Source organism: Dreissena polymorpha, chromosome 11, assembly GCF_020536995.1.
Source record: "Dreissena polymorpha isolate Duluth1 chromosome 11, UMN_Dpol_1.0, whole genome shotgun sequence".
Lineage (NCBI taxonomy): Eukaryota > Metazoa > Mollusca > Bivalvia > Myida > Dreissenidae > Dreissena > Dreissena polymorpha.
In genome coordinates this window covers 80,642,646-80,668,119 of record NC_068365.1, presented here as the reverse complement: position 1 = coordinate 80,668,119, position 25,474 = coordinate 80,642,646, and the positions used below count along the sequence as shown (strand labels likewise).

Genomic DNA, 25,474 nt, shown 5'->3' with positions numbered 1-25,474 from the left:
GTAACTTGATCCATTGAGCGAAACTGGGAGGCGGGTCACATTCTTGTTCATTAAGTATGGCAATACATTCATGATGATTCTCGAAAGTAGGTATGAGCACATAGCCGGACCATGTGAGCTCAATCGTATGAGCACTTGACTATCCGAGTTCGCCCACGAACATATGGATAAGTTAACTAATAGCGAACTGACCTTATACATGTATATGCTGAAATCTAACAATCGAACGAAATATCAAACATGGTATGTACACTTAGGTGGTTGTGTAATTTCTGTTAGAATATCGTATTCAATATGTAAATTTTAAATGATTGTGCCCGCACTTGAGTTTGTTGCCTTGTTTGAGTCTATACGCGCCTAGGCTGCACCCAGTGTGTGTATTTGTGTTTTTCCAAGGTAATGAGTTACCTCCGCGCTGAGGCTGCATAATGTTGGGACCCGGAGTGTGTCCAGCACTCCTACCTAATAAGATTAGATTGGCGACAGTTGGGACGAATTTTGAATGATAGTTGCGATTTCCAGCTAATTGTTTTGTACTGAAATACTTTTTAATTTTGTATATGGTCAAATGCTGCGGGGGGGGGGGGGGTGAGATTTTCCGGAAAAAAACAACTGTCAGGAATGATGACCACAAAACATACAAAATATAACATTGCGCCGGGAGCGGGAATCGAACCGGTGTCGTAAAGGTGAAAAAGCGAACGTCCTTACCACTGAGCTAGCGGGACGGACAATTACGCAAAGAAATGTTGTTTTACCTATATATATCATAGCAGTGCAGCGTTTACAATTTGCAGGTTCGAAATCGTTCGCATTCTTTAGTTTTGTGATCACGTAAAAAGTTTATTTTACTTGTTTTTATTCGCAATTTATTTACTAAATCGAGAACAAATATTGCAATTTCCAGCTATTTTTTTTTAACTGAAATACTTTTTAATTTTTTATATGGTCAAATGCTGCGGGGGGGATGAGATTTTCCGGAAAAAAAAACAACTGTCATGAATGGTGACCACAAAACATACAAAATATAACATTGCGCCGGAAGCGGGAATCGAACCGGTGTCGTAAAGGTGAAAAAGCGAACGTCCTTACCATTGCGCTAGCGGGACGGACAATTACGCAAAGAAATGTTGTTTTATCTATATATATCATAGCAGTGCAGCGTTTACAATTTGCAGGTTCGAAATCGTTCGCATTCTTTAGTTTTGTGATCACGTAAAAAGTTAATTTTACATGTTTTTATTCGCAATTTATTTACTAAATCGAGAAAAAATATCAAACAAAATAGAGAAAATATATAGTTGTTTCATTGGTCCATAAAAATAAAATGGTTGTAAAATTACTAATTTGAAATTAACGTTCTGATACACTTATTGAATCTGTTTCCCCAGGATATGCTGTTCTATTAATATTTACCTTTATCAACACGAACGACGACTCTGCTATCAAGCTAGGAGAATGCTAGGAGAATGTTATCAATGAAAATCAACGAGCAATCTCCTACGCAGTGGCGAATGCCAAGGGAAGTAACTGAAAAATCGAGTTATCTCAATCGGACTGGCTCGGTCTTTTACATAGGTCGCCATTTACTGGTTATCAAACCTTGGACGCTGCTGTTCCAGCATCGTCAAAAAGACATCATTAAAAATGTTAACTGGGTTGCGCTTTATTCTCCCAACACAGATCTTAAAGAGTCACGTGGTATAGGCACCGTGATAAAACTCACATCTTATCATAACGCACATTCGTCCTTTGTAACATGCACCAACTGATTGTGTATCAGTTAATAAGATAATCCGCACATGGCTGTGTGCGTGCGTGTGTCTGTGCGTACGTTTGTGCGTTTGTGTGTGCGTGTGTGTGCGTGTGTGTGTGTGTGTGTGTGTGTGTGCGTACGCGTGCGTGTGTGTGTGTGTTTGTGTGTGAGTGTGTTTGTGCAGTTCGAAGTTTATATAAGATCCATCCGGGACCGAGACTGCATTATGAAGGGACCCAGATTGTTTGCCATCACGAATACATGTTTATTTCCTGTGTAATTTAAATGATTGCTCTTCAAAATGATGTATGTGTTTATGTACTTAAACATGTATGTTAATATCAATGAGCTTAACATGCTAAAGTAAAAATAAACTAGTTTATTCAATTCGGGTTACAACTAACCAGCCACATGCTTCCAGATACGGGGATTGAACACGGGTCGCCTAGATGATTGAGTTTGTAGCGAAAACGCTATATCAGTAAAACACGTTTTTGCTAAATTATCGATGAAAAAAGTTACACACCCTTTATTATTTTAATTGTTTCCATCGATGAATATTTATAAACTAAACATTATTTTTTCTCTTTGTAAAAAGTGGTATTTTGATTTGTTAGAGTTCAATTCATACCTTCCGGTTTGAATATATTACACGTACTTTGATAATTGTGATTTTGCTAAACTGTGAAGAAGTCATTACAGTTTATTAGAAAAACATTCCGTAATTTTTGCGATATGATATATTGATGAACGTGTTTTTGTTTGTTTAAGAAAGGATAGCAAAAAAAGCGGAGCTTTATATGTTATTTACACAATATTATTTTTGAATTATCTTCTTTATAATACATTTTCTTTTCTAATTGACGGCGTTCACGGCGCCGTGTGTGATAATCTGCATAATATCTTTTCTTCTATTATACTTTGTTGAATCACAATACGATAGGATTAGTAAAAAGTCCAATTAGTGTTTACCAAAAAAAAACAACATGATTTATCTGATGAAATCAGACAGCGAAATCATTTGAGTCGCGTTCTGAGAAAACTGGCCATAACGCATGTGCGTAAAATGTCGTCCCAGATTAGCCTGTGCAGTGCGCACAGGCTAATCAGGGACGACACTTTCCGCCTCAACTTGATTTTCGGTAAGGAGGGACTTCCTTGAATCTAAAAATACTATACAAGCGGAAAGTGACGTCCCTGATTTGCCTGTGCGGACTGCACAGGCTTATCTGGGACGACACTTTACGCACATGCATTATGCCCAGTTTTCTCAGAACACGACATCATTTGTATTTTATAATACGCATTTCTCAGCGATATTCTTTTTCATCATTCAACCTAAAATTGATCGCTCAGAATAAATGGTTTTCGAAATCTATCTTACCTGATGAATGTCTTCCTTCTGTCATGTTAACTCTTGTTTCAACTAAACAATGCTCAACTTTGTAATATCAGTCACTAACGCACTTCTCGCAGTTAAGTGTATTCTCCTCTTAATAATATATAAACTAAGATATAACTTTTAAGAAGTTTTTACAAATACATCTGTTAGTATACGCCTTTTATTCATAACACGAGTTTGTATAAGTTAATATCCACAATGCGTTAATTAATACGAAACTCTGTCATTGCAGACTCCGCAAAAACGTTGCAATTTGCATCGTATACAGCTTTCACCGCAGTATTTAAAAGTCACACCATGATGTATCTTGTTGGTCATAAATAACCACCAAAGTTGCTACACAGCAGGGTGCAAATGTGGGCTACAAACTGACTTATTGTCCATTTATGTATAAAATGTCAGTGTAACAAATTACGATCGTCTTCCGAACGACGCTGTGTGATGGTTGAAATATCGGGAGCTGAACACCGGGTTATGTGAATAAGCTTATAAACACCATTATTTCATACCAATGTCATAAGAATCTTCTAAATCAAAAGCGATTTTATTGTTGTGCTTTAGAGACATATTTTATGATCAAATTTGAGTGCTCTAACATTTTAACGACACCATGTTTGAATTATCCCATGTTATACACTATCATAAACTCACTATATCATCGTCAATTTTATTGATGTATTTCAATTACGCGGCGTTTAAAAAACACTGTCGCAAAAATGAATACATTTAGTTGATATGCGTAGCCATTTAATCGGGCAATGAACCGGGTGCATAGTTGGGAACAGGCTATATGAAGCGTTTCACCTTATTCTCGCATACCCGTAGCCAGGGGGGATGCCCTGGGTTCGTTCGCACCCATCATTATTTTGATCAGTCACTGAGTATAGTCAATGAAAGTGAAATTTCTTAAAAAAAAATGCTCTATAACTTCATTCTCTAAATACCTAAAAAAGATAAAAAGTCACCAGTTCGCATAGACTAATCAAAGACGACATTTTCCGCTTTTATGATATTTTTCGTCTCAAGAAAGTCTCTTCTTAGCGAAAATCCAGTTGAGGCGGAACGTGTCGTCCCGAATAAGCCTTTGCGGACTGTACATGATAATCTGGGACGGCACTTTACGTATATGCATTAAACCCCTTTTCACAGGGCTCGGTCCAAATAGAAAAGCGTGCGTGGCGCAGTGGCAGTGCGCTGGTCTTTGCTTCAATCAGTTAAGAGTTCGAACCTCGTTTAAGGCAATTTGTTTAGTCAACATTTTTCTTGCTTTTACAATGATCGACGACTATTAAAGACATTATAGATTTAAATGTTAACATATTTAATTACGTTTTTCAAACATACGCAAATCTGTGAACAAGGCACTTTAATAAGCTTTTATATAACGATTCTATCTCTACTAAAGGAGTTTACACCGGCTTTTGTATAGACACGGACACATGGCGGAATCGTTATAAAACGGATAAAACTTGAGAGTTCCCTTAGATGTCTTATCACCATGAAAAGAACAATTATTTAGTAGTAAATCGTGTAGGCGTGAGCCAAACCTATATTTGCATATCTAATACATTGGAATTGCTCGCTCAGACCATTCGTGTTAACCAAGTATGACGATTTTCGGGGAGGATAACCGCAACAAAAGTGTTTGATCAATACATTATTGGAACTATATGGGTCGTATTCTGAGAAAACTGGGCATAATGCATGTGTGTAAAGTGTCGTCCCATATTGGCCCGTGCAGTCCGCACAGGCTAATCAGGGACGACACTTTCCGCCTAAATTGGTTTTTTGCTAAGAAGAGGCTTCATTTAAACGAAAAATATCATGACAGCGGAAAGTGTCGTCCCTGATTAGTCTGTGCGGACTGCACGGGCTAATTTGGAACGACACTTTACGCACATGCATTATGCCCAGTTTTCTCACATTCGATACACATTCGTGTATCCCTGTTTTCCCAGAGCGAGGCTTATATTTGGTTGTCACTTACACTTGTACAGAAACGGACGCCCAAACGGTTATAATAATTGAAATGGTAATTAGGACATGTAAACCAAGTACATGAAAATGCTCTATGACATAATTTGACTATGCATTGTTTTCATCTTTTTTTAAGAACAACGGAAATTGCGACTAATATACACTGACATGCACGCAAATTGTTCTCGGGTCAATGTAATACGAATTTTTTGAATACATGTACAATATACATGTACACGCTCTATAAAAATCAAAACGTCGACTGAGTCTTTTTCTTCATTGTTTTTTTTTTCAGAACTACGAAAATTGCGGCAAATACTGACTTACGCGTAAAAATTGCCCAGGTCAACGGTTTAAGAACAATATGGTTATTTGTCACCATTTAGTTTTAAGTGACGGCTTAACTTATTATGGGAATGAATGCACAACCCCACAAACAAAATGCTGTAAAAATCTTAACAAAATTATTTCAGAGCCAACTAGATAGACGTGCTTTTATGACCTGATAACAATGTTTGGAAAGAGGATAAGGTTAATAATGATAAATTGACAGAGGCTTTAGTTTGATGTTCATCGGAGGTTGTAAATTTATAAATTATAATTTAATTTTATTGCTATTTGAAGTTCACGATTATAGGGTCAGTGTTTAATATGTACCAGGATTGAGATATGTTTCCCCTTTGACAAACAACAGCAACGAAATGTTCAATGGCGTGTCGACATTACTAGTTATTGGTTCATATTTTCCATAAATTAATCGTCAAAAACGTATCTATCTATTATCATACACTACAATTTCGGTATTTTGTGTCATATGCAGCACATGTTCAACACTGTCATATTTATAAAAATTAATTGCAAAGACGATATTACAATAATATTCATACATTGAAACCTGATAATCTTTATACATTGTTGTTTTCATATAGATACTAAAATACTCGTATAAATGCAAGAATGTACGTGTTTGAAAATGGATACTAAAACACGAATTACTCACATTTAAGAAACAGATACAGAGCAAAAAATATCATTTAAACGCACTCCGTTAACGATACTCTGTTTATGTTGTTTCACGCCTTATTTTCTTGAAGTCATGAACAGAAACACATAATCAAGGCGCAAAGAAATATGTAATTTTTGAAACCAACGATAAAACTTACAAAGATAAAAAAGCAAACAACGTTGCTATGTGAGATTTTCCGAAAAACGTTTAAAATTAATCTCTGCATTTCTGTCATTTGTCATGGAAGTTATGAGGCATGTTATCAATCAAGATGTTAAATTGTGTTCGTGCGCATCAAGCGTTAACAGTGGCGACACAGTCACACGTTTTATAAGCTGCAATCCTAACAGTGTAGCCGTGTGGGGTTTGCACAGGTTAAATTGGTAGGACACTTTTCCCTCATGCATGGACCCCAGTTTTCCCAGATCGCGGCAAATATTGTAAGATTGCATCATGCCCACTATAAAAATGCGTAAAGCATATGTAAGCGATCAACAACTTTAAACAGATGATTTTAGAAACATCCCTTAAAACCGATCATTTCGAGCGTGTAGCACAAAAATTATTACAGAAAAACAATATTGCAGTTTATTGCAGTTTCAAAACGCTATGTTAAACGCATTTAATAAAAAACAAATAAACACACGTTGAATAACAATATAGAGATGTTATTCAGTTCATACACGTATTTAAAAATAAAAGAAATGCAGTTCGTAGCAAAATAAGTTACCTTTTAGGTTAATATCTTAGTGAATGTATTTTGTCCACACGTTCCATAAATATATTTAGTCCACCACAATACTAAATATGAACACACGCCCGCTGTAGGTTCTATTAGATAAGGTGCACACTCATAAATTCAACTACGTTCATGTACACGGTTGACAACTCTATTAAACAAACAAACTTGCCGCTATTTACAACGTCAGTAAGACGTGCTCATCTGTGTTGAAATTTGAACGAAGCGGAAATGGGACGTAAAGATTTTATTGCAATAAATGGGCGCCTGTTGTCAGTTTGTGGTTTTGAAGTTTTTGCTGCACGGTCGTCATCAAAATGACATTAAAGTGCACTAATGGAGTGTGTATAATTGAATTTAGAAAGTGAATCGGTGGCTTGCATCATCAGAGGAAAGATTGAATTATAAATAAATAAAATCATCATCATCATCATCATCATCATCATCATCATCATCATCATCAACAACAACATCAACGTCGTCGTCGCTGTCGTAGTCGTCGTCATCGTCATCGTCATCATCATCGTCATCGTCATCATCATCATCGTCATCGTCATCATCATCATCATCATCATCATCATCATCATCATCATCATCATCATCATCAACAACAACATCAACGTCGTCGTCGCTGTCGTAGTCGTCGTCATCGTCATCGTCATCATCATCGTCATCGTCATCATCATCATCATCATCATCATCATCATCATCATCATCATCATCATCATCATCATCATCATCTTCTTCTTCTTCTTCGTCTTCTTCTTCTTCTTCTCCTTCTTCTTCATCATTTTCTTCTTCTTCTTCATCATCTGTTTCTTCTTCTTCTCCATCAAAGTCGTCGTCATTGTGGTCAGTTGTATAAGCAGCATCACAACCACCATCATCATCATCAGTGTCATCATCAACAATCATAGGAAGAAGAATTTAACAATCACACTCTCGACTCTTGCGGTGTTGACATTGAATGCATTCAGCCCAGTTGATTTTGATTGCTGTCATGCTGTTCTGATTTCCTTTCAATTCATGACTAATAAAAGCGTATTCTACAAAAAGAAATATTAACATTAAACGTACTACACACGTCGTGTTGCATTAATAAATTGCGACTATGATATTAAGTGCGTGGATAAGATATACAAATAATGTCCAACGTTTCCGCTATTATAACCACTCTTAATGCGAAAACAGCATGTTCTTTATCATGAAAACAGCATGTTCTTTATCATGAAAACAGCATGTTCTTTATCATGGAAACAGCATGTTCTTTATCATGAAAACAGCATGTTCTTTATCATGAAAACAGCATGTTCTTTATCATGAAAACAGCATGTTCTTTATCATGAAAACAGCATGTTCTTTATCATGAAAACAGCATGTTCTTTATCATGAAAACAGCATGTTCTTTATCATGAAAACAGCATGTTCTTTATCATGAAAACAGCATGTTCTTTATCATGAAAACAGCATGTTCTTTATCATGAAAACAGCATGTTCTTTATCATGGAAACAGCATGTTCTTTATCATGAAAACAGCATGTTCTTTATCATGAAAACAGCATGTTCTTTATCATGGAAACAGCATGTTCTTTATCATGAAAACAGCATGTTCTTTATCATGGAAACAGCATGTTCTTTATCATGGAAACAGCATGTTCTTTATCATGGAAACAGCATGTTCTTTATCATGGAAACAGCATGTTCTTTATCATGAAAACAGCATGTTCTTTATCATGGAAACAGCATGTTCTTTATCATGGAAACAGCGTGTTCTTTATCATGGAAACAGCGTGTTCTTTATCATGAAAACAGCATGTTCTTTATCATGAATACAGCATGTTCTTTATCATGAAAACAGCATGTTCTTTATCATGAAAACAGCATGTTCTTTATCATGAAAACAGCATGTTCTTTATCATGAAAACAGCATGTTCTTTATCATGAAAACAGCATGTTCTTTATCATGAAAACAGCATGTTCTTTATCATGAAAACAGCATGTTCTTTATCATGAAAACAGCATGTTCTTTATCATGAAAACAGCATGTTCTTTATCATGAAAACAGCATGTTCTTTATCATGAAAACAGCATGTTCTTTATCATGAAAAAAGCATGTTCTTCATCATGAAAACAACATGTTCTTTATCATGAAAACAGCATGTTCTTTATCATGAAAACAGCATGTTCTTTATCATGAAAACAGCATGTTCTTTATCATGAAAACAGCATGTTCTTTATCATCAAATCAAATACGACTTTCATTAAATTTGCGGTACGGAAATAACTCAGACTGAAAGAGAAAAACTTAAGAGATTTAACCCTTTTCAAAATCAGAGGCAAAGTGAAAATGGCTATGTGCAAACAGCATAAAACCAGAACAGCCTGCGAGTAACTCGCAGTCTATTCGGGTTTTATGCTGTTTGCTGCTCATCAGTATCTAAGGGTTGGCAATGAAGCCTTCAAAACTTGAATCTAGTAAGAAAGGTCTTTTATTAAATTCAATTTTCGAAGGGACTACAAATGCGTCGAAATACGTATCTTAGTGGTAAAGGGTTTAAGGAACGTTTTTTTATGTGTGTAAATGGGTAAATGATGCTGTATAAATTGTACAAATTTGCAATCCTTACCGTAACATGAATGAATGTCCGTAAAGTGTCGTTAAGGCTATTAAATCAGGTACGTCACGTTCCGCCTAAACGTAAGGCTTTAATGCTTAATTATGCTACTGAAACGCTATGGGACGATATATTTTTAATAAATGTTGCAACCGAGTTCAGCCTTCCAATTCCACGTTTTTAAAAGGAACATAATTTTGAAAAGGGCTCGTAGGTGATTGTATTTAATTAGGTTGCTGAGGTGAAATATATTAAACAGAAAAGCCTTACAGTACACCAAACACATATAAGTACAGGTTTCTTTTCAGAAAATGCTTCAATCAATATTGAAGCCGATTAATAATGATTTTATACACATCAACCGTTCATGCTTATGACATCAGACACAGTAACCGTTCATGTAAAAGACATCATACACCACAACTGTTCCTGCGAAAGCATACACCTCAACCGCTCATGCCAATAACATAATATCTCAGCTGTTCATGCTAATTTATGAATTTATACACTTCACACGTTCGTGCTAATGACATAACTTACATCAACCGTTCATACACTTCAGGCATTCATGCTAATGGCATAAAACACCTCAACCGTTCAAGCTAAAGACACCATTTACCATAAAGGCTCATGCACATGACACCATTAACCATAAAGATTCATTCTTATAACAACCTACACTTAAACCTTTTTACATGACATCATACACCATAACAGTTCATTCTTATGACATCACACACTATAACCATTCATGCTAATGACATCATACACCATAACAGTTCATGCTTATGACATCATACACCAAAACAGTTCATGCTAATGACATCATACACCATAACCATTCATGCTAATGACATCATACAACATAACAGTTCATGCTTATGACATCATAAACCACAACAGTTCATGCTAATGACATCATACACCATAACCATTCATGCTAATGACATCATACACCATAACAGTTCATGCTTTTGACATCATACACCATAACCATTCATTCTTATGACATCATACACCATAACCGTTCACGCTACATGTAATGGCATCATACACCATAACAGTTCAGGCTTATGACATCATACACCGTAACCGTTGATGCTTATGGCAACCTACACTTCAACCTTTTATGCTAATTACATCATACACCATAATTGTTCATGCTTATGACATCATACACCATAACAGATCATGCTTATGACATCATAACCAAAACCGTTCATGCTTATGACATCATACACCATAACCGTTCATGCTAATGACATCATACACCATATCCGTTCAACCTAATGACATCATACACCATAACAGTTCATGCTTATGACATCATACACCATAACAGTTCATGCTTATGACATCATACACCATAACAGTTCATGCTTATGACATCATACACCATAACAGTTCATGCTAATGACATCATACACCATATCCGTTCAACCTAATGACATCATGCACCATAACAGTTCATGCTTATGACATCATACACCACAACCGTTCATGCTTATGACATCATTCACCATAACCGTTGATGCTAATGACATCATACACCATAACCGTTCATGCTCATGACAGCATACATCATAACCGTTGGTTTAAGCATATGTATTCAATAATGTGTAATACAACATAATTTACACGCATCTAATGTTTATAGGATTGGAACGATAGCTAGGCTAGTATGGTTCCTTTCCTCAGTAGTATATTTACAAAACATAGTGGCGGTATTTGCATTTTAAACACAAAACATTTGAATAATCATTCGAGTTTAAACAAGTTTATATGTATGGTTGGAACCAAAGTTGTTTAAACATGTTGAAACAATGTATTAAGAAAAAGACATTGTATGTGAAAGCAAAATGTTAAAAATTAGAGAACCGTTCATGCTAATGACATCATACACCATAACAGTTCATGCTATTAACATTATACACCATAACCGTTCATGCTAATGACATCATACACCATAACAGGTCATGCTAATGACGTCATACTCCATAACCGTTCATGCTTAAGATATCATACACCTTAACCATTCTTGCTAATGACGTCCGAAATTTCTATGGAGGGAATCGATTTATCTTAAATGAAGGAATGTAAAAATAAAAATTCCTAGGAGAGGCGATATGATTATTTGTCCTTCATTGGTCAAACCGGTGGGGACTCTTAGTAGCCTCACACCTGCCGTTTGTCCGTCTTACTGTACGTATATGAATCCTACGATAACTAAAACCGCACTTGAGCTAGTTTGATGAAACTTCGTTTGTTGACAGTGGATCAAAATTGGAATATACCCGTTATTTCAGTTTTTCCGTCAGACAAAATTTGCAGTTGCTATGGTTACAGAAATAAGTGAACATGTAAATCTGGATTCGACAACTAAACAAGTACACGAGTTAGTTTGCTGTAACGTATTACAAGTATGTGCATGTCGGCTTAATGTGTAATATGCACATTACCGATACTTCAGTGCGTTTCGTTGGAAAATATGTATCATTGCAATAGGAAATAATTAAAAACTTTCATCTGGATGCTTCATGATTTCAAAAAGTTCCTAAGCAAGTATGTTACAATTCAGTCCATGTATAGAACGATATAAGGTGGAGTACAAGTGTATGCTTGTTATTTATGGATTTTAAGCCAAATGTCCGGTTGTTATGTTAACATATATAATTGAACTCTATAATCTTGGCTCTGTCATCAAAACTAAGTACTTAAGCCGGGTTGATGAAAGTAATGGAGATCCTGTATTTACTCCACCAACATTAACCCAGTAGGGAAAAGCTGTTTTGCCTGCGATAAATCTCTTTTAACGCAGGATATGTATGACTCCCTCGTTATATGTGTATTGATCTGAGAACATTTGGCCTAATGCTTGTGCGTAAATTGTCATCCCAGATTAGCCTGTGCACTTCGCACAGGCTAATCAGGGACGACAATTTCCGCTTTTATGGAATTTTCGTTTAAATGATGTCCCTTCTTAGCGAAAATCCAGTTTATGCGGTAGTGTCGTCCCTGAATAGCCTGTGCGGACCGCACAGGCTTATCTGGGATGACACTTTACGCACACGCATTATGCCCAGTTTTCTCAGAACACGACACATATGGGGAGTTCAATGTTGCATTAAAATGTATCGCCTAAAGTGACCAATATTTTATTCAATATTTTATTCAGAAATAATGCTGCATTATGTCTGAGATAATTCACTTGGTAATTTAAAAGGGTATATGCACTGCTTATAAAGTAGATCTAGAGCCAAAAATTATATTATGAAAAAACATGTTTTTATACATTAAATAATTAATCACCCATTAGAATTGTAAGTAACACGTGTGCAAATTTAGTATAAAATTTCCATGAATGGAATCGTGATAACGCTACACAAACTCAAATTCCATGCAAATTACAAGTGAAAATTGTGCATATATCAAAACATAATGCAACATTACAAGTAATTTTTAAAGGGGCATTTTCACAGATCTTTGCTTGTATTAAATGCTTTATATTGATAAATTTAAACATTAGACCTACACATATCTAGTAAGAAAACAAGCATGCAATACAAAAAATATAAAAAAGTAACCCTCAACTGGGCTCGAGCCACTGACCCATGGAGTAAAAAGTCTTCCACTCAGACCACTCGGCCACCCGTGCTCATACAATGAGTGATGTATTTTTTACTTTATAAAAGCAAATCCTCGTATTTTCACAAAATATAACGACAACAACAGAACTTTCTAAAGTATTCAATCGTTTCGCATTGCAACGCTTTATAAATTTCAGGTTTTAAAATCGTCAAAAGGTGCATATAATTGATATTTTAGAGCATGGCAAATGCTCAGTATTACAATTTACTCACAAAGATCATAACTAAAACGAAAACTTGCGAATCTGAAACTACTTTTTTTAAATTTTGTCAATTTTTAATATCTATTACTCGAATAAGAAAAATCCATTTAAACATGTAATGGATAAATTAAGACTGTAATTTTTAACAACTTCAGTGTTAAAAAAACACATAAACAAGCACGATATCATATGTATATGTACGCAAAACAGTATAGTTCTTCGTGAGTTTTTAAATATCATTTTAACTAATGTACTTGTGTACCATTTACGTGTGAACATATACACTGTTCGTTCTTTTCAAAAGGACATTTCAGTACAACCAAGTATATCCAAATCGAGACACGATCTAACACCTGAGTCCGTAACCACCAAACCATGAGACTTAAAAAAAATTGTCTTCGACTCAATAAAAAATACGCCAGAGTGTGCAAATGCCCTGGCTTAAAATGCTGCTTTCATCATTAACATATTGTTCTTAACGAAAAAAAAACACAATTAAAGATGTTACCTGTCATGGTAGACTTGATATTCAAGTAATTTTAGTATATTAAAGGTTTAAAAAACAAAGAAGAAAATTCATCATTTTAAAATTGAAGTCTAAGAATTCATTGGTTAAAACGGGCCCTAGTATTTCTTTCACCGAATTGAATGCAGACCTGAAATGAATCACATTATCCAGTTTTCAAAACGTTCAGCGTGTGTAAAATAAACATTGTAAATGTTGGGTCAAATATTTTCCATCTTTATATCAAAATTAACTTCGTTATGAATGCAAAAATCTAAATGAACTAGTAAACGCATGTGCTGATTTGAAAAGTGACACATTTACAAAGAAGTATCAAGGTTAGGTATTTTACTGACCAGGGTTTTCTTAGTATCATTAAACAATGGGTATGTTTTTTTTTACAATAATCAGTAATGTCTCGATTTGGCACAATATACGTTTAAGTAATGCTTAACCTTATATTAAAGAATGATTGTAATTTCATAATACATCGTTCTGTCATACATTATGCTACGCCTACGTGGTGTTGACTTTTGCGCTGATTTATATCCTTAGTGTGGCCAATGTTTGGTCAATATCGAGAATATATGCATGCCTATCTTATATCGATGTTGACCCAAGTGTTAAATAATCTACTTTGGTATTGTTGTTGTGTCACACATTTTCCCACACCCTACGTGGAGTTGACTTCAATGCTGGTTTCGGGTCAACTCGCACCACCCGCCCAGTGGGAGACATTCCGGTCTTTGGCACATCACCAGGATGCTTCTCCGACGCCGGTCGTAAGTCCCTTTTCTGCAGCTGTGGTTTCTTAACTAGAGGCCCAGGGGATTTGACATTTTTGTCATGCGTGTGAGGCGTTCGCTTCCCATCCTGCTTTGAGTCACTTCTTACCGTTTCAATTGTTTCAAACCGTCCACCCAATTCACCGCCCGCCTCGATACGATCTTTGTTAGGAGGATGAACAAATTCCTGTTCCGATCTAGATGACGATAATGACGATTCCCGTGAGACTGATTTCTCAGTCAAGTTCGACGAAGCGCTTCCCAGATATGATCGCATGATTTCGCGCATGCGCTCAGTGTTTGTTTTCATAAGGGCGAGCTGCTTTTCCAGCTTAATTTTCTCTTCGCGCTTCACTTCCAAAAATCTCTTCAGATCAGTTATTTTCTCTTTTGTGTCTCCCATAAAAAGTATAAAACTAGGTCGTACATCCAGCTCGACAACGAAATCTTCCCTGACCAAAGTTCTTTCAAATTCCAAGCGCTTCACTTTCCAGTGATTTTCCGCTACCGTACTATCAAGCCGACGAAGCTTCGATTTCATCTCCGAATACGTCGAACTTCCTTTTTGAACATTCTTCATTTTATTTGCCATCGCATTTTGTTCAATCTTTGCCTTTTGGTACTCCCCAGCCGCGAGCGTGATTAGCGAGTCAATCTTTTCAACTTGAGATGTCACCGAGGAAAACCGTTCTTCCCTCCCAGACAACACGTCCATTTCTTCATTGTACTTTTCCAAAAGATCCTCGTCATCAGTTATAGATTTAGTCACTGATTCAATCTGACCTTGTACTCTCTTAACTTCTTCCCAAAACTCTTCTTCTGTCTTTGCAGAATCTGTGTTAACATCGTCATTCCAACCATCTGGTGTCACATCTTGTTCTTCTTCAATACTACGTTCTAATTCGGCTGCGTCCAAAGGAACGTCCTTGAGTACGACATTAGATAGTTTTAACCACGTTTTTGCAAGTTCGATGCATTTATAGCACTTAGCAAACATGTCCGGGACTAGCCTCAAAATAGGTTCAAACGGCAAGTAATAACTGAACTGCATCAGTTCGTGATAACTGTCAGGATCGAAAACATTCAGATCAAGATCGTGCTCTGTCAGTAAGCCCTCCCACTTATGTAGAATCGATTTTAACTCATCAACGGTAGCCTTGTACTTGTCCTTAGAACTCTCCGCAGCATTTTTACCACTTGATGAAGATTTTATTTTTAGTTGTGGCTTCTTACCGCGAATTGTCATAGAATTTCTACCGGTAGATCTGTCCGTATCAACCATTGAGCCATTTCCACTATCCGTGTCTTCAGGTTTCGGAGACGCTTTTTCATTATCATCAAATGGTTCTGTCTTTGAAGCATCAAAGTGATAGCGCATAAGAGATCTGAAAATTTCATCATCAAAATATTTCTTCATGTCCTTTATATAGAGGAGATCGTTGACAAACAGTTCAAACGTTTTGAAAATATTCTCCTCTGAATGATTCAGTGCTGACTTATTTTCTTTTTTCATGGTACCAACAATCTCCTTCAGTTGGTGTACCGATCTCAATTTAAAAGCAGCTTTCGTAGTATTTTTACTTTTATCTACATTTTCTTTTGCGTCAGCCCATCGCGTGACTTGACGTAATAGATGATACAGCCTTTCATTGGAGAATCGTGACATAGAATGCTGTAGCAGACGTTCGAACGCTGCCAGCTGCTTGTTGATGGAATCCTCGCTCTGTTGTCGTGTTGTGACCCGGGACAGATTGTTTGTCGTCTGCAAAATAGACAACAAAACCGTTAACGTAATAAACCACCACCTTGTACAGCTTAAATAAGTTAATCGTTCATCACGTGGTGTCAAAAAACTATGATCGGATAAACAGCTGACACATGTGCATGTCTCGTTTTCAGAAACGTATATTCGATCAAGTACGTATAGATCTGGCACGAGTTGTCATAGCATACCATATTTTATTAACGAATTTCCTGGACGAGTTTAATAAAATATGGTATAAAATGACAACGAGTGTAAGATCTTTTTATCACATGCTTTTAAATGAGCAAATAAAATAACATTTACGCAAACATAATGATAACTCTCGAATGTTGTTTATATTTCGTGACGTCATTTGACGTTACAACGTCATTTCAGCAAAATAAAAAAATGCGATTGGTCAATCGAACGAAAAAAAGCCAATTCAAACGCTTAAAAAGTATATTACACATGTGTAAGATAAAAATATTCGTTATGATTATATTACATGGGAAACAGGGTATGGCATGTGATAAAAATACTAACTAAAACTTTCGGTGATCATTTTAAAGAATTGTTTACTCTACACACGCCCATGTCCTTACTTCTGTTAAATCCGCTTTTTAGAAAAGAATGTTCAAAAACCGTGGCACGATCTGTAGCTGTTTTTAGTTCTACAATACAAAGCCCAACGCAAATATTAAACCGTTCTCCAAAAAATAAAGTGAAAATTAAACTCTTGCATATAAAATCATTCTGGACGAGAATATAGGGACAATCATAAAAATATTGTTAAAAAAATAAATGCTGAACACAGAAAGGCTAATGCTAATTCAAACCTCCATATTTTACAATTTCTGTATCGCGTGTTTAATCTATATAATTGAATATAATGTATTTGATGAAAGTACTAATGAAAGTACTACCTTCATTTTAGTCCACGCCATTACACATTAATCTTTGTCATTATTTATGCATAAGTTTATACAATGTGTTTTAGTCCTAAACTTATGTTAAAGAATCCAGCAAGTGTGACAAGCAACGATACGTATTAATTAAAAAATGCATTTTGATCACCGCTATTAAATAGCGCACGTGACCTATAAAAAAACGTAGGAAAAAGATACAAACTGACAGAAAGAGATCAGGTGAACAGTGAATAGTTAAAAAATTGCACACATTTGGTTGCATTCGATTCAGTGAACACGTCAATACATCATAGATTGCGATCAATAGTGCCATCATAACGAGATGCATTTCAACAAATTAATTCATTTACATCAGTAATCCCTTATAATCCGACGGAGAATTTAAAAGCCGTTTCCCGACCTAGTTCCGTTAAGGATGGAGATATGGAAACGTGTTCATAGATTTTCACACCTCAACGCCTCATAAAATTATATTTTATAATTGTTTGTAACTCGCATTTCATAATTTAACATAAATGCACTACAAAGAATGTTAGCGGTACCGTAATTAGCCGCGTTCTCGTTCCAAATTAGCCGTGCAGTCCGCACAAGCTAGTTAAGGACGTGAATTTTCATCCCAGACTGGATTTTCTTTAAGAAGAGTCTTTGATACAAAATACCGTTACTCAAACGTGTCTTTTACGAAGCTTCTACTCAAACTGCGACGCATATCCTTAAATTTCTTACAATACCACTCACTCAGTTTTGCTTAACTTACATCGTTGCACATGCCCAATCCGGTGCAAAATATGACCAATCCATCCATCGCCCTCACACTCCCCGAGAAATATTAGAAAGAAAGATTATAAAAATGACTATCCTAATTACGTTTAACTTTGAAAAGTGGGAGCATACCTCGTCCAGTCAATGCATAACCTATGTGTGCTCATCGGCTGTCAATATGATATTAAATATAATAAGTTTCATGTTGACATTTATCCGTAGGCCAAAATTGAAACAGTATAAACCCATTGATGTATTGCCATTGATCCAAATGTTTAACTCCATGAACTCCCAAGGTGTCTGTTTGACTGGATCGTCTGTTGAAAAAGAAATAGATCGTGAAAAGATTGTATTACACTAAAGCAAGAATTTAGGCCTATTTTGTGCTTTTGAGTTGCATTTCGATGTGCTTGGGATGACACGGATTCCAAGCTTTAATATTGCAATGTGGCCCGCTGTCTGTGGCACGGTGGTCTGTCACCAGTCAGCCAAGTTTGAACATTTAAAACTCAAACTTTACTCTTTTCTATTATATTTATGTTAAACTATTCCAAAAACGACTGTTTTGTTAATCATTTTTTGTATTATTATTTTCAAAAATTAAAAAATAAACCAGTGCCTGTAATAGTAGTTATAGTGTTAGTACTAGTTGTAGTAGTAGTAGTACTTGTGGTGGTAGTGGTGGTGGTGGTGGTGGTGGTGGTTGTGGTGGTGGTGGTGGTGGTGGTGGTGGTGGTGGTGGTGGTGGTGGTGGTGGTGGTGGTGGTGGTGGTGGTGGTGGTGGTGGTGGTAGTGTGGTAGTGGTAGTGGTAGTGGTAGTGGTAGTGGTAGTAGTAGTAGTAGTAGTAGTAGTAGTAGTAGTAGTAGTAGTAGTAGTAGTAGTAGTAGTAGTAGTAGTAGTAGTAGAAGTAATAGTTGTAGTGGTTGTAGTAGTAGTAATTTTATTTAATATTCACGTATTTGTTTTCTTTTAGGTATAACTGTAAAAGAAGAAGTATCAAAAGCATAAACAGCAGCATGAGCAGTACTTAAAATCAATCAGCATTTACTGATAATGCAATTGTTAGTTTCCAACAAATGGCTCGGTGTTACCTCTAAAAGACTTTGAATGTCTCCAGTCACCACTCCTGCAAACATGTTCGCGTATGGGGAATATACTGCTAAAACTTAGTTACATTCCTATTTAAATCCATCCGCGAGTAGTCTTGGAACTTTAATTCGTCTATGATAATTTTATTGTGTTTGAGAATAACCCATGGTGTATATTTGAAACGGAAGTAACTTCTTCAGTCTTACGTAAGTTTAATATGTTTTTAATTCATCTTGGTCAAACTTCTCCCTTATATAAAACGACCAGCACAGATGTACACGTAATATTTTTATAACTTACAATAGGACTTAAATTTTATCCTTTATTAGACATTTCAGCAATCTAAACTAATTTTGAACTTCAATAGGTTTATTGTCGAAGAACTCCTGTCTTGCTTAACAATGTCCAATATTTTATAAATCCAACTGCCGGTGAATTCGGTGTCATTTAGGTACGTATCGACACATCTGTGTGCTGTTATATGCAAATATTTTAATAGACACGCTGATCTCAGTAAGATAAAACACAGATAGTGTCTTAGACCAAAAGCAAGATTTGTTTTACGTCAAAGTTTTTCGTTCATTAGGCTGGTATTAAGAAATGGATAAAGTTTTTCCACAACGAAGAGGCACAAATAAGTGTCTCTTATCGTGTTGTACATGTTTACAATTTCATAAATATTAATATTCCATATAGTATTAAGTTACTGCACTGATGCGTTATTTATAATTCATTTGCAGCTCTGCATACAGGTACACGTTTCAAACAATAATACACTGAGTCCAAATCCAGTACTTGGTTTAAAAGAGTTCATTCTCACACTAACATAAAGTCGTTGTATTTACTATATTAACTGAAAACGGTTTCTTTTCCATACAACGCAAATATTAACCGATAATAGTTCACGTATACGCCGCATCAATTTATTTTTACAAGTACAAGTCAAATATCCACAAAAAGTCATTTATATTAAAACACGTTGTGAATCCCCAAACAGCGCACATTTGTCCAGGAATTCCTTTTAAGTATTCGCACTTTTCTTACACCCAGTTCAAGACTTTAATGGAGCGATTTGTATAAAGATTTTGTAGACTCTAACTAAATTACAATCGTCTTTTAGTGTGCGCATTTACCACCCAAAATTGTTCTTTTCAAGTGTTGAATGCAGTATTTACAAACTTGAATCGAGCTACTGTATTTTTCTGTTACAGCGGTATACCAATATATAGAGGATATTTGATGGATTCGGTGGATTATCGATTTTAATTCACGAGTGATCATAGAAAATAATATTTTCACGAGTGGCGCAGCCACGAGTGAAAATATACATTTTATATGATCACGAGTGAATTAAAATCGATAATCCACCGAACCCAACAAATTTTCTTTTTATTTTATGCTTTATTTCACAGTTTATATAAATTGTTAAAGAGTTTAACTAAAGAATTACGTTGGGAAAATGACGTCATTTCGTCCAAAAAATGACGTCATTTAACATAAACAGTGAAAATTATCGATAATTTTCACTGATAATTTTCATTGTTTGAAACAGTGAAATTATCAGTTTTAATTCACTGATATTTCTCTATAAACCACCGGAAAGTATAAAATAAAAGTTACCAATCGATGGGTTTATGTGATAACAATATTTATACAAATGAAAGAAAAGGTCGCGCGGAGTATTAGGAGTACTTTACATACAAATGAGAAGTTTAACCCTTTGCATACTGGGAAATTTGTCGTCTGCTAAAATGTCGTCTGCTGAATTCCTAAATGAGCATTTTGTTCGATTTTTTTTTCAAAGAATACTATCAGAATAGCAAACAGTTTGGATCCTGATGAGACGCCACGTTCTGTGGCGTCTCATCTGGATCCAAACGGTTTGCAAAGGCCTTCAAAATTCGGTTCCGGCACCGAAAAGGTTAACGGTACAATTCACAAGCTTGAAATATTCTGAAAGATCGCGGCTTGAAAAATATATAGCTATAAAGCGAAAATTGGAACACTTGAAATTATAAATGACGATTTTAAGTACAAATGTGCTCTATAAATTAACATGTGTATGCACAGGATAAAAAACACGATTTGATGGGTTACGAAAACCAAACCAATTTAAATTATGTATGTTATATTAAATTTGTGTTGCATTACATTGTTTTATGGATAAATAAACAGGTCGATTGTTTTAAGTTCAATAGCTTTGTCAAATATCTAACAACCGTTGCTTGTTGATAAGTTTTTTTATCGTAAATGCGAAAATGATATAGCTAAAATTATGATAAAACTAATGCGTGTGCTTTCAATCGAGAACTATAAATCACTAATATTGATAAATATTTGATATGTACTTTTAACTTAAATGAAACACTTTGTCATGCCCACGTAAGTGTTTTTCTGAAGTTTTTGCTTTCTCATTAGGAAAATGCAATTCACATCTTAAAAATTAATATAATTACTGTTTTATTGATTAAGTCACCTTAATTTAATACATTTTTTGTGTTAACTCATCTTTTGAGATTATTCCCATCATCCTATTTGGGGCATATAACATACATATTTTAAATATATTCAAACAATACTGTTCGAATTTAAATTTGCACTTTCAATACGTAATTTCATGTCATTAAGCTAGAATTTAAAAAAAAATCCGAACAAAATAATCCCTGGTCTAAGACAGATAAAGGTTAGATATTTTTGCTACCATTGCTTCCAAATGTTTTTTATTACAAAAAAAATGTTGCTGTATCTGTATTTTACCATATGTATGTAAAGATATCTAACATGCCCCATCATCAACCGGATACATATTTCTTTGTCTTGTGTTATATGTGGAATGATGGGCATATTGCATTTTTTCCCTGAATAACACATATCGATCTATAATTTACTGCGCGATGCACCGTCGTGGAACTTCTTTTAGCTTTGGTAAAAAGTGCAATAACACCGCTTAACATGTTTGTGGTCATGAATATCATATAAGCCCGTATCATGCTTATATGAAATGTGTTAACCACGTTGAACTGTAATTTGTCATTAAAAGAGCGCGTGATAATAGCTGGTCTGATTGTTGGAGTGCATAATATGTGACTGCCATTATTGAAAATAAACACTATGACTGATTTAAAGCTGTCATAAGTTAAATTAAATTATTAAATATCCTTTTCTTATTATTGACAAAAAGACCTTTGAATATATTTCACGGTGTACGTAACAGAAGTTACGCCAAAATAGTATGTGGTCTGTAACTGAAAGGAAATTCGTGACACTTCCGATAATTTATAACTCTAATGATATTGAACGGATAACGATGTTTACTGAACTAAATCTTTAATATAAGTTATAGTTGTAGCAATGTTTTCTGACACATTTTAAGTATCTGAAACAAAGTCGCATATTTTGTTTTACCACATTGAATATACGGTATAATATCGTACAGTTTTGTTTTACATTCGCGCTGCTTCATAAACAGCTCGTCTCACGCCTATTTGTGTAACCGTCATGTGTTGGTTTATTTAACGCGCGCACACTGTTAACATGAGCTGCACGTGTATTTTTAGTTCACCTGATTGCTCAGGTGAGCTTTTGGATCGGTTTTTGTCCGTCGTCCGTCCGTCTTTCCGCATTTGGTTTGTGAACACTCTAGATTTCACATTTCTTGTCCGATCTTCATGAAACTTGGTCAGAAGATTTGTCCTAATGATACCTCGATCAAGTTCGAAACTGGGTCATGCTGGGTCAAAAACTAGGTTACTAGGTCAAAAAAAGAAAAACATTGTACACAATGTAGTAGTCGAATTTTATGCCCAATCTTCATGTAACTTTGTCAAAATGTTTGTCTTAATGATATGTTGGTTGATTTCAAGTGGTTCCGGTCCATTGAAAAACACGGCCGCCAGTGGACGGGGCAGTTTTCCTTAGTTGGCTATAGAGAAGCCTTGTAAACACTCTAGAAATCCCAATATTTGCGCAATCATCATGAAACTTGGTCAAAACATTGGTTTTATTGATATCTCGGACGAGTTTGAAAATGGCCCAGATTGGTGAAAAAAAAACATGGCCACCATTGGCGGAGTAGTTTTCTCTATATGTATATAGTGAAAACATGTTAACACTCTAGAATTCACAGTTTTGGTCTTTATGAACTATGCTCAAAACATTTGTTTTCTAGATGCGTGAGTTTAGTTTGAAAATGATTCCGGTCCGTTGAAAAACATGGCTGCCAGGGGGACGGGGCAGTTTACCTTATATTTATATGGAAAAAAAGCTTGAGAACACACTAGTTTAATCACATCAATATACTTCAGGTAATATGTTCAGTTATTTGTGTTCTTAAAATTAAGCTCAAATCCAATATTTGAAACATTCAAATATACTTTTAAGAATCAGGGTCAAGAGGTTTATAAAACTAGATTAGCAGGTCAAGTCTAAAACATTTGATGTCTATGGACTCAGGTGAGCACTGATTAGGGCGTTATGGCCCTCTTGTTTATATAATTTATACTACTCAGCATTTGTTTCATTGACATTATTTTTTATTATTATATATACGAGTCGCGCTTTGGGAAAACCAGGCGTAATGCATGTGCGTACAATGTCGTCCGGGATAACCCTGTGCGGACTGCTTGGGCTAACATGGGACGGCTCTTTACGCACATGCATTATGCCCAGAATCCTAGAGCGCGACTCAACTACGAAGTTTATGTATTTTTGTTATAGAAAACATGTAGTAACGTGTTATTATTCTATATGAGATGCCCTGAATTTGTATCGATTAAAGTACATGTATTTGGGCCGTGCCCTGTGAAAAGGAGTTTGATGCATGTGCTTAAAGTGTCGTCCAAGATTAGCCTGTGCAGTCCGCAAAGGCTAATCAGGGGCAACACATTTTGCCTAAACTTGATATTTGCTAAAAAGAGACTTTCTAGGAAGGAAAAATATCATAACAGCGGAAAGGGACGTCCCTGATTAGCCTGTGCGAACTGCATAGGCTTATCTGGGACGGCACTTTACGCACATGCATTTAAAACCTTTTTCACAGAGCACGGCCCATTTTATTTCACAAAACAGAAAGTTTCCACGAAAACTAGCGGTTCTGATACACACGTACTTACATATATTTTGTCGTAATCCTGTCTGCGAATAATGTACTGTATCTCGCAGGATCGAATGCTGGATTCTGCAAACGCTGACATTTTCAGGACAAATTATCGAACTCTGTTTACATACATACTGAACTGAAAAAACTTACATTGTCAGAGAGGGCATTGTTCCGTTGCAGTTAGACAACGAAAAGAACTTTGAAGTTCTGCTTCAATCTCCAAACCCTCAAAAGATGTCATGAAAACATTTTGGTTGCTAAATATTCCTCGGTTTTATTCCAATCTTCTGCTTTAAAACGACGCTTCAAATTGTATCGCTGACTTCTTTGGAAATTTAAAGAGCAGAAAATGTAAGTATTGTATGTGTAGGCTAATAAAAAATAATATTTTTGATATAATCTTATGAATAATATCTTTGTATCCATTTGTTCGGTGTTCGCTCATTCGTTCCGTAACCGCCCATTTGTTTCTTATCCGTACACATCGTTCACTTTGTGATTGCATATATTATTGTGATGTTTGTATAGCAAACTATACAATGATAAATATTAGATGCATTCATGTATGATTTATATGGGGTTAAAATAGCATAGCCATAAATTGTCGGTGCACGAAGTAAACTTTGATAATACAAATGTATATTTCTACGCATTCAAATGTACATGTCGGTTAACACATGTTGTGAAAATGCATTTAGCTGAAAGATTTAATGTTCTTATATAAGTACATTATATTTGTGGCACTACAAAATGTTTTCCTTTTTGTTCACGTAAAAGGAAACAATACATAGAATACAGCTCTAGAATACGTTACTATGAATGAAGTTTATTCACTTCAATCATCTTAACCCATTTATGCCTAGTGGACTCTCCCATCCTTCTAAATTGGATCAATTTATTTCCAAAATTAGGAATGTCTAGTATATTTATTTCTATGTATAGAATATTTTTTACAGAAATTCGTTTAAGCAAACAGCGCAGACTTTGATGAGACGCCGCATCATGCGGCGTCTCATCTGGGACTACGCTGATTACCAATAAGATTGAAAACGTGTACAACTATACATCAATATTCCCGTGGTGTCGTGACTTGGACGATTATTGTGTCCATTCCACTTCAAACGGTATTTGCTATTACGAATATGCTCTTATATTTAAATTTCATAAAACTTAAGCTTTTCATCAACTTCAGTATCAAACCATATTTTCGAACGACGTC

At 35.5% G+C, this 25,474-nt stretch overlaps 2 protein-coding genes across 4 annotated transcripts in view; both read right to left on the bottom strand.

Moving 5' to 3' along the window:
• LOC127851257 (uncharacterized) overlaps nucleotides 1–7,070 on the bottom strand; it is a 30,133-nt gene extending 23,063 nt beyond the window's left edge. The window contains exons 1-2 of one of the 2 annotated variants that reach the window (XR_008035718.1): nucleotides 6,872–7,070; nucleotides 6,024–6,601 (exon numbers count right to left, since the gene is read on the bottom strand). The gene's annotated coding sequence lies outside the window, so the exon portion shown is untranslated. Of the gene's footprint in view, nucleotides 1–6,023; nucleotides 6,602–6,871 lie in introns of those variants that run through there. The other variant, XM_052384901.1, reaches the window with a different exon arrangement.
• A 4,180-nt stretch (nucleotides 7,071–11,250) lies between these two features.
• On the bottom strand, nucleotides 11,251–24,751 carry LOC127851548 (uncharacterized). 2 transcript variants are annotated; one of them, XM_052385377.1, is made up of 2 exons: nucleotides 24,269–24,751; nucleotides 11,251–16,397 (listed from the first exon to the last, which is right to left on the bottom strand). In XM_052385377.1, the coding sequence occupies exons 1-2, from the start codon at nucleotides 24,347–24,349 to the stop codon at nucleotides 14,505–14,507; spliced, it is 1,974 nt and encodes a 657-aa protein (XP_052241337.1). In that variant the 5' UTR covers nucleotides 24,350–24,751; the 3' UTR covers nucleotides 11,251–14,504. The 2 variants fall into 2 exon arrangements, with proteins under 2 accessions (XP_052241337.1, XP_052241338.1); XM_052385378.1 differs by lacking the exon at nucleotides 24,269–24,751 and adding an exon at nucleotides 19,160–20,299.
• Nucleotides 24,752–25,474: the final 723 nt, after the last annotated feature.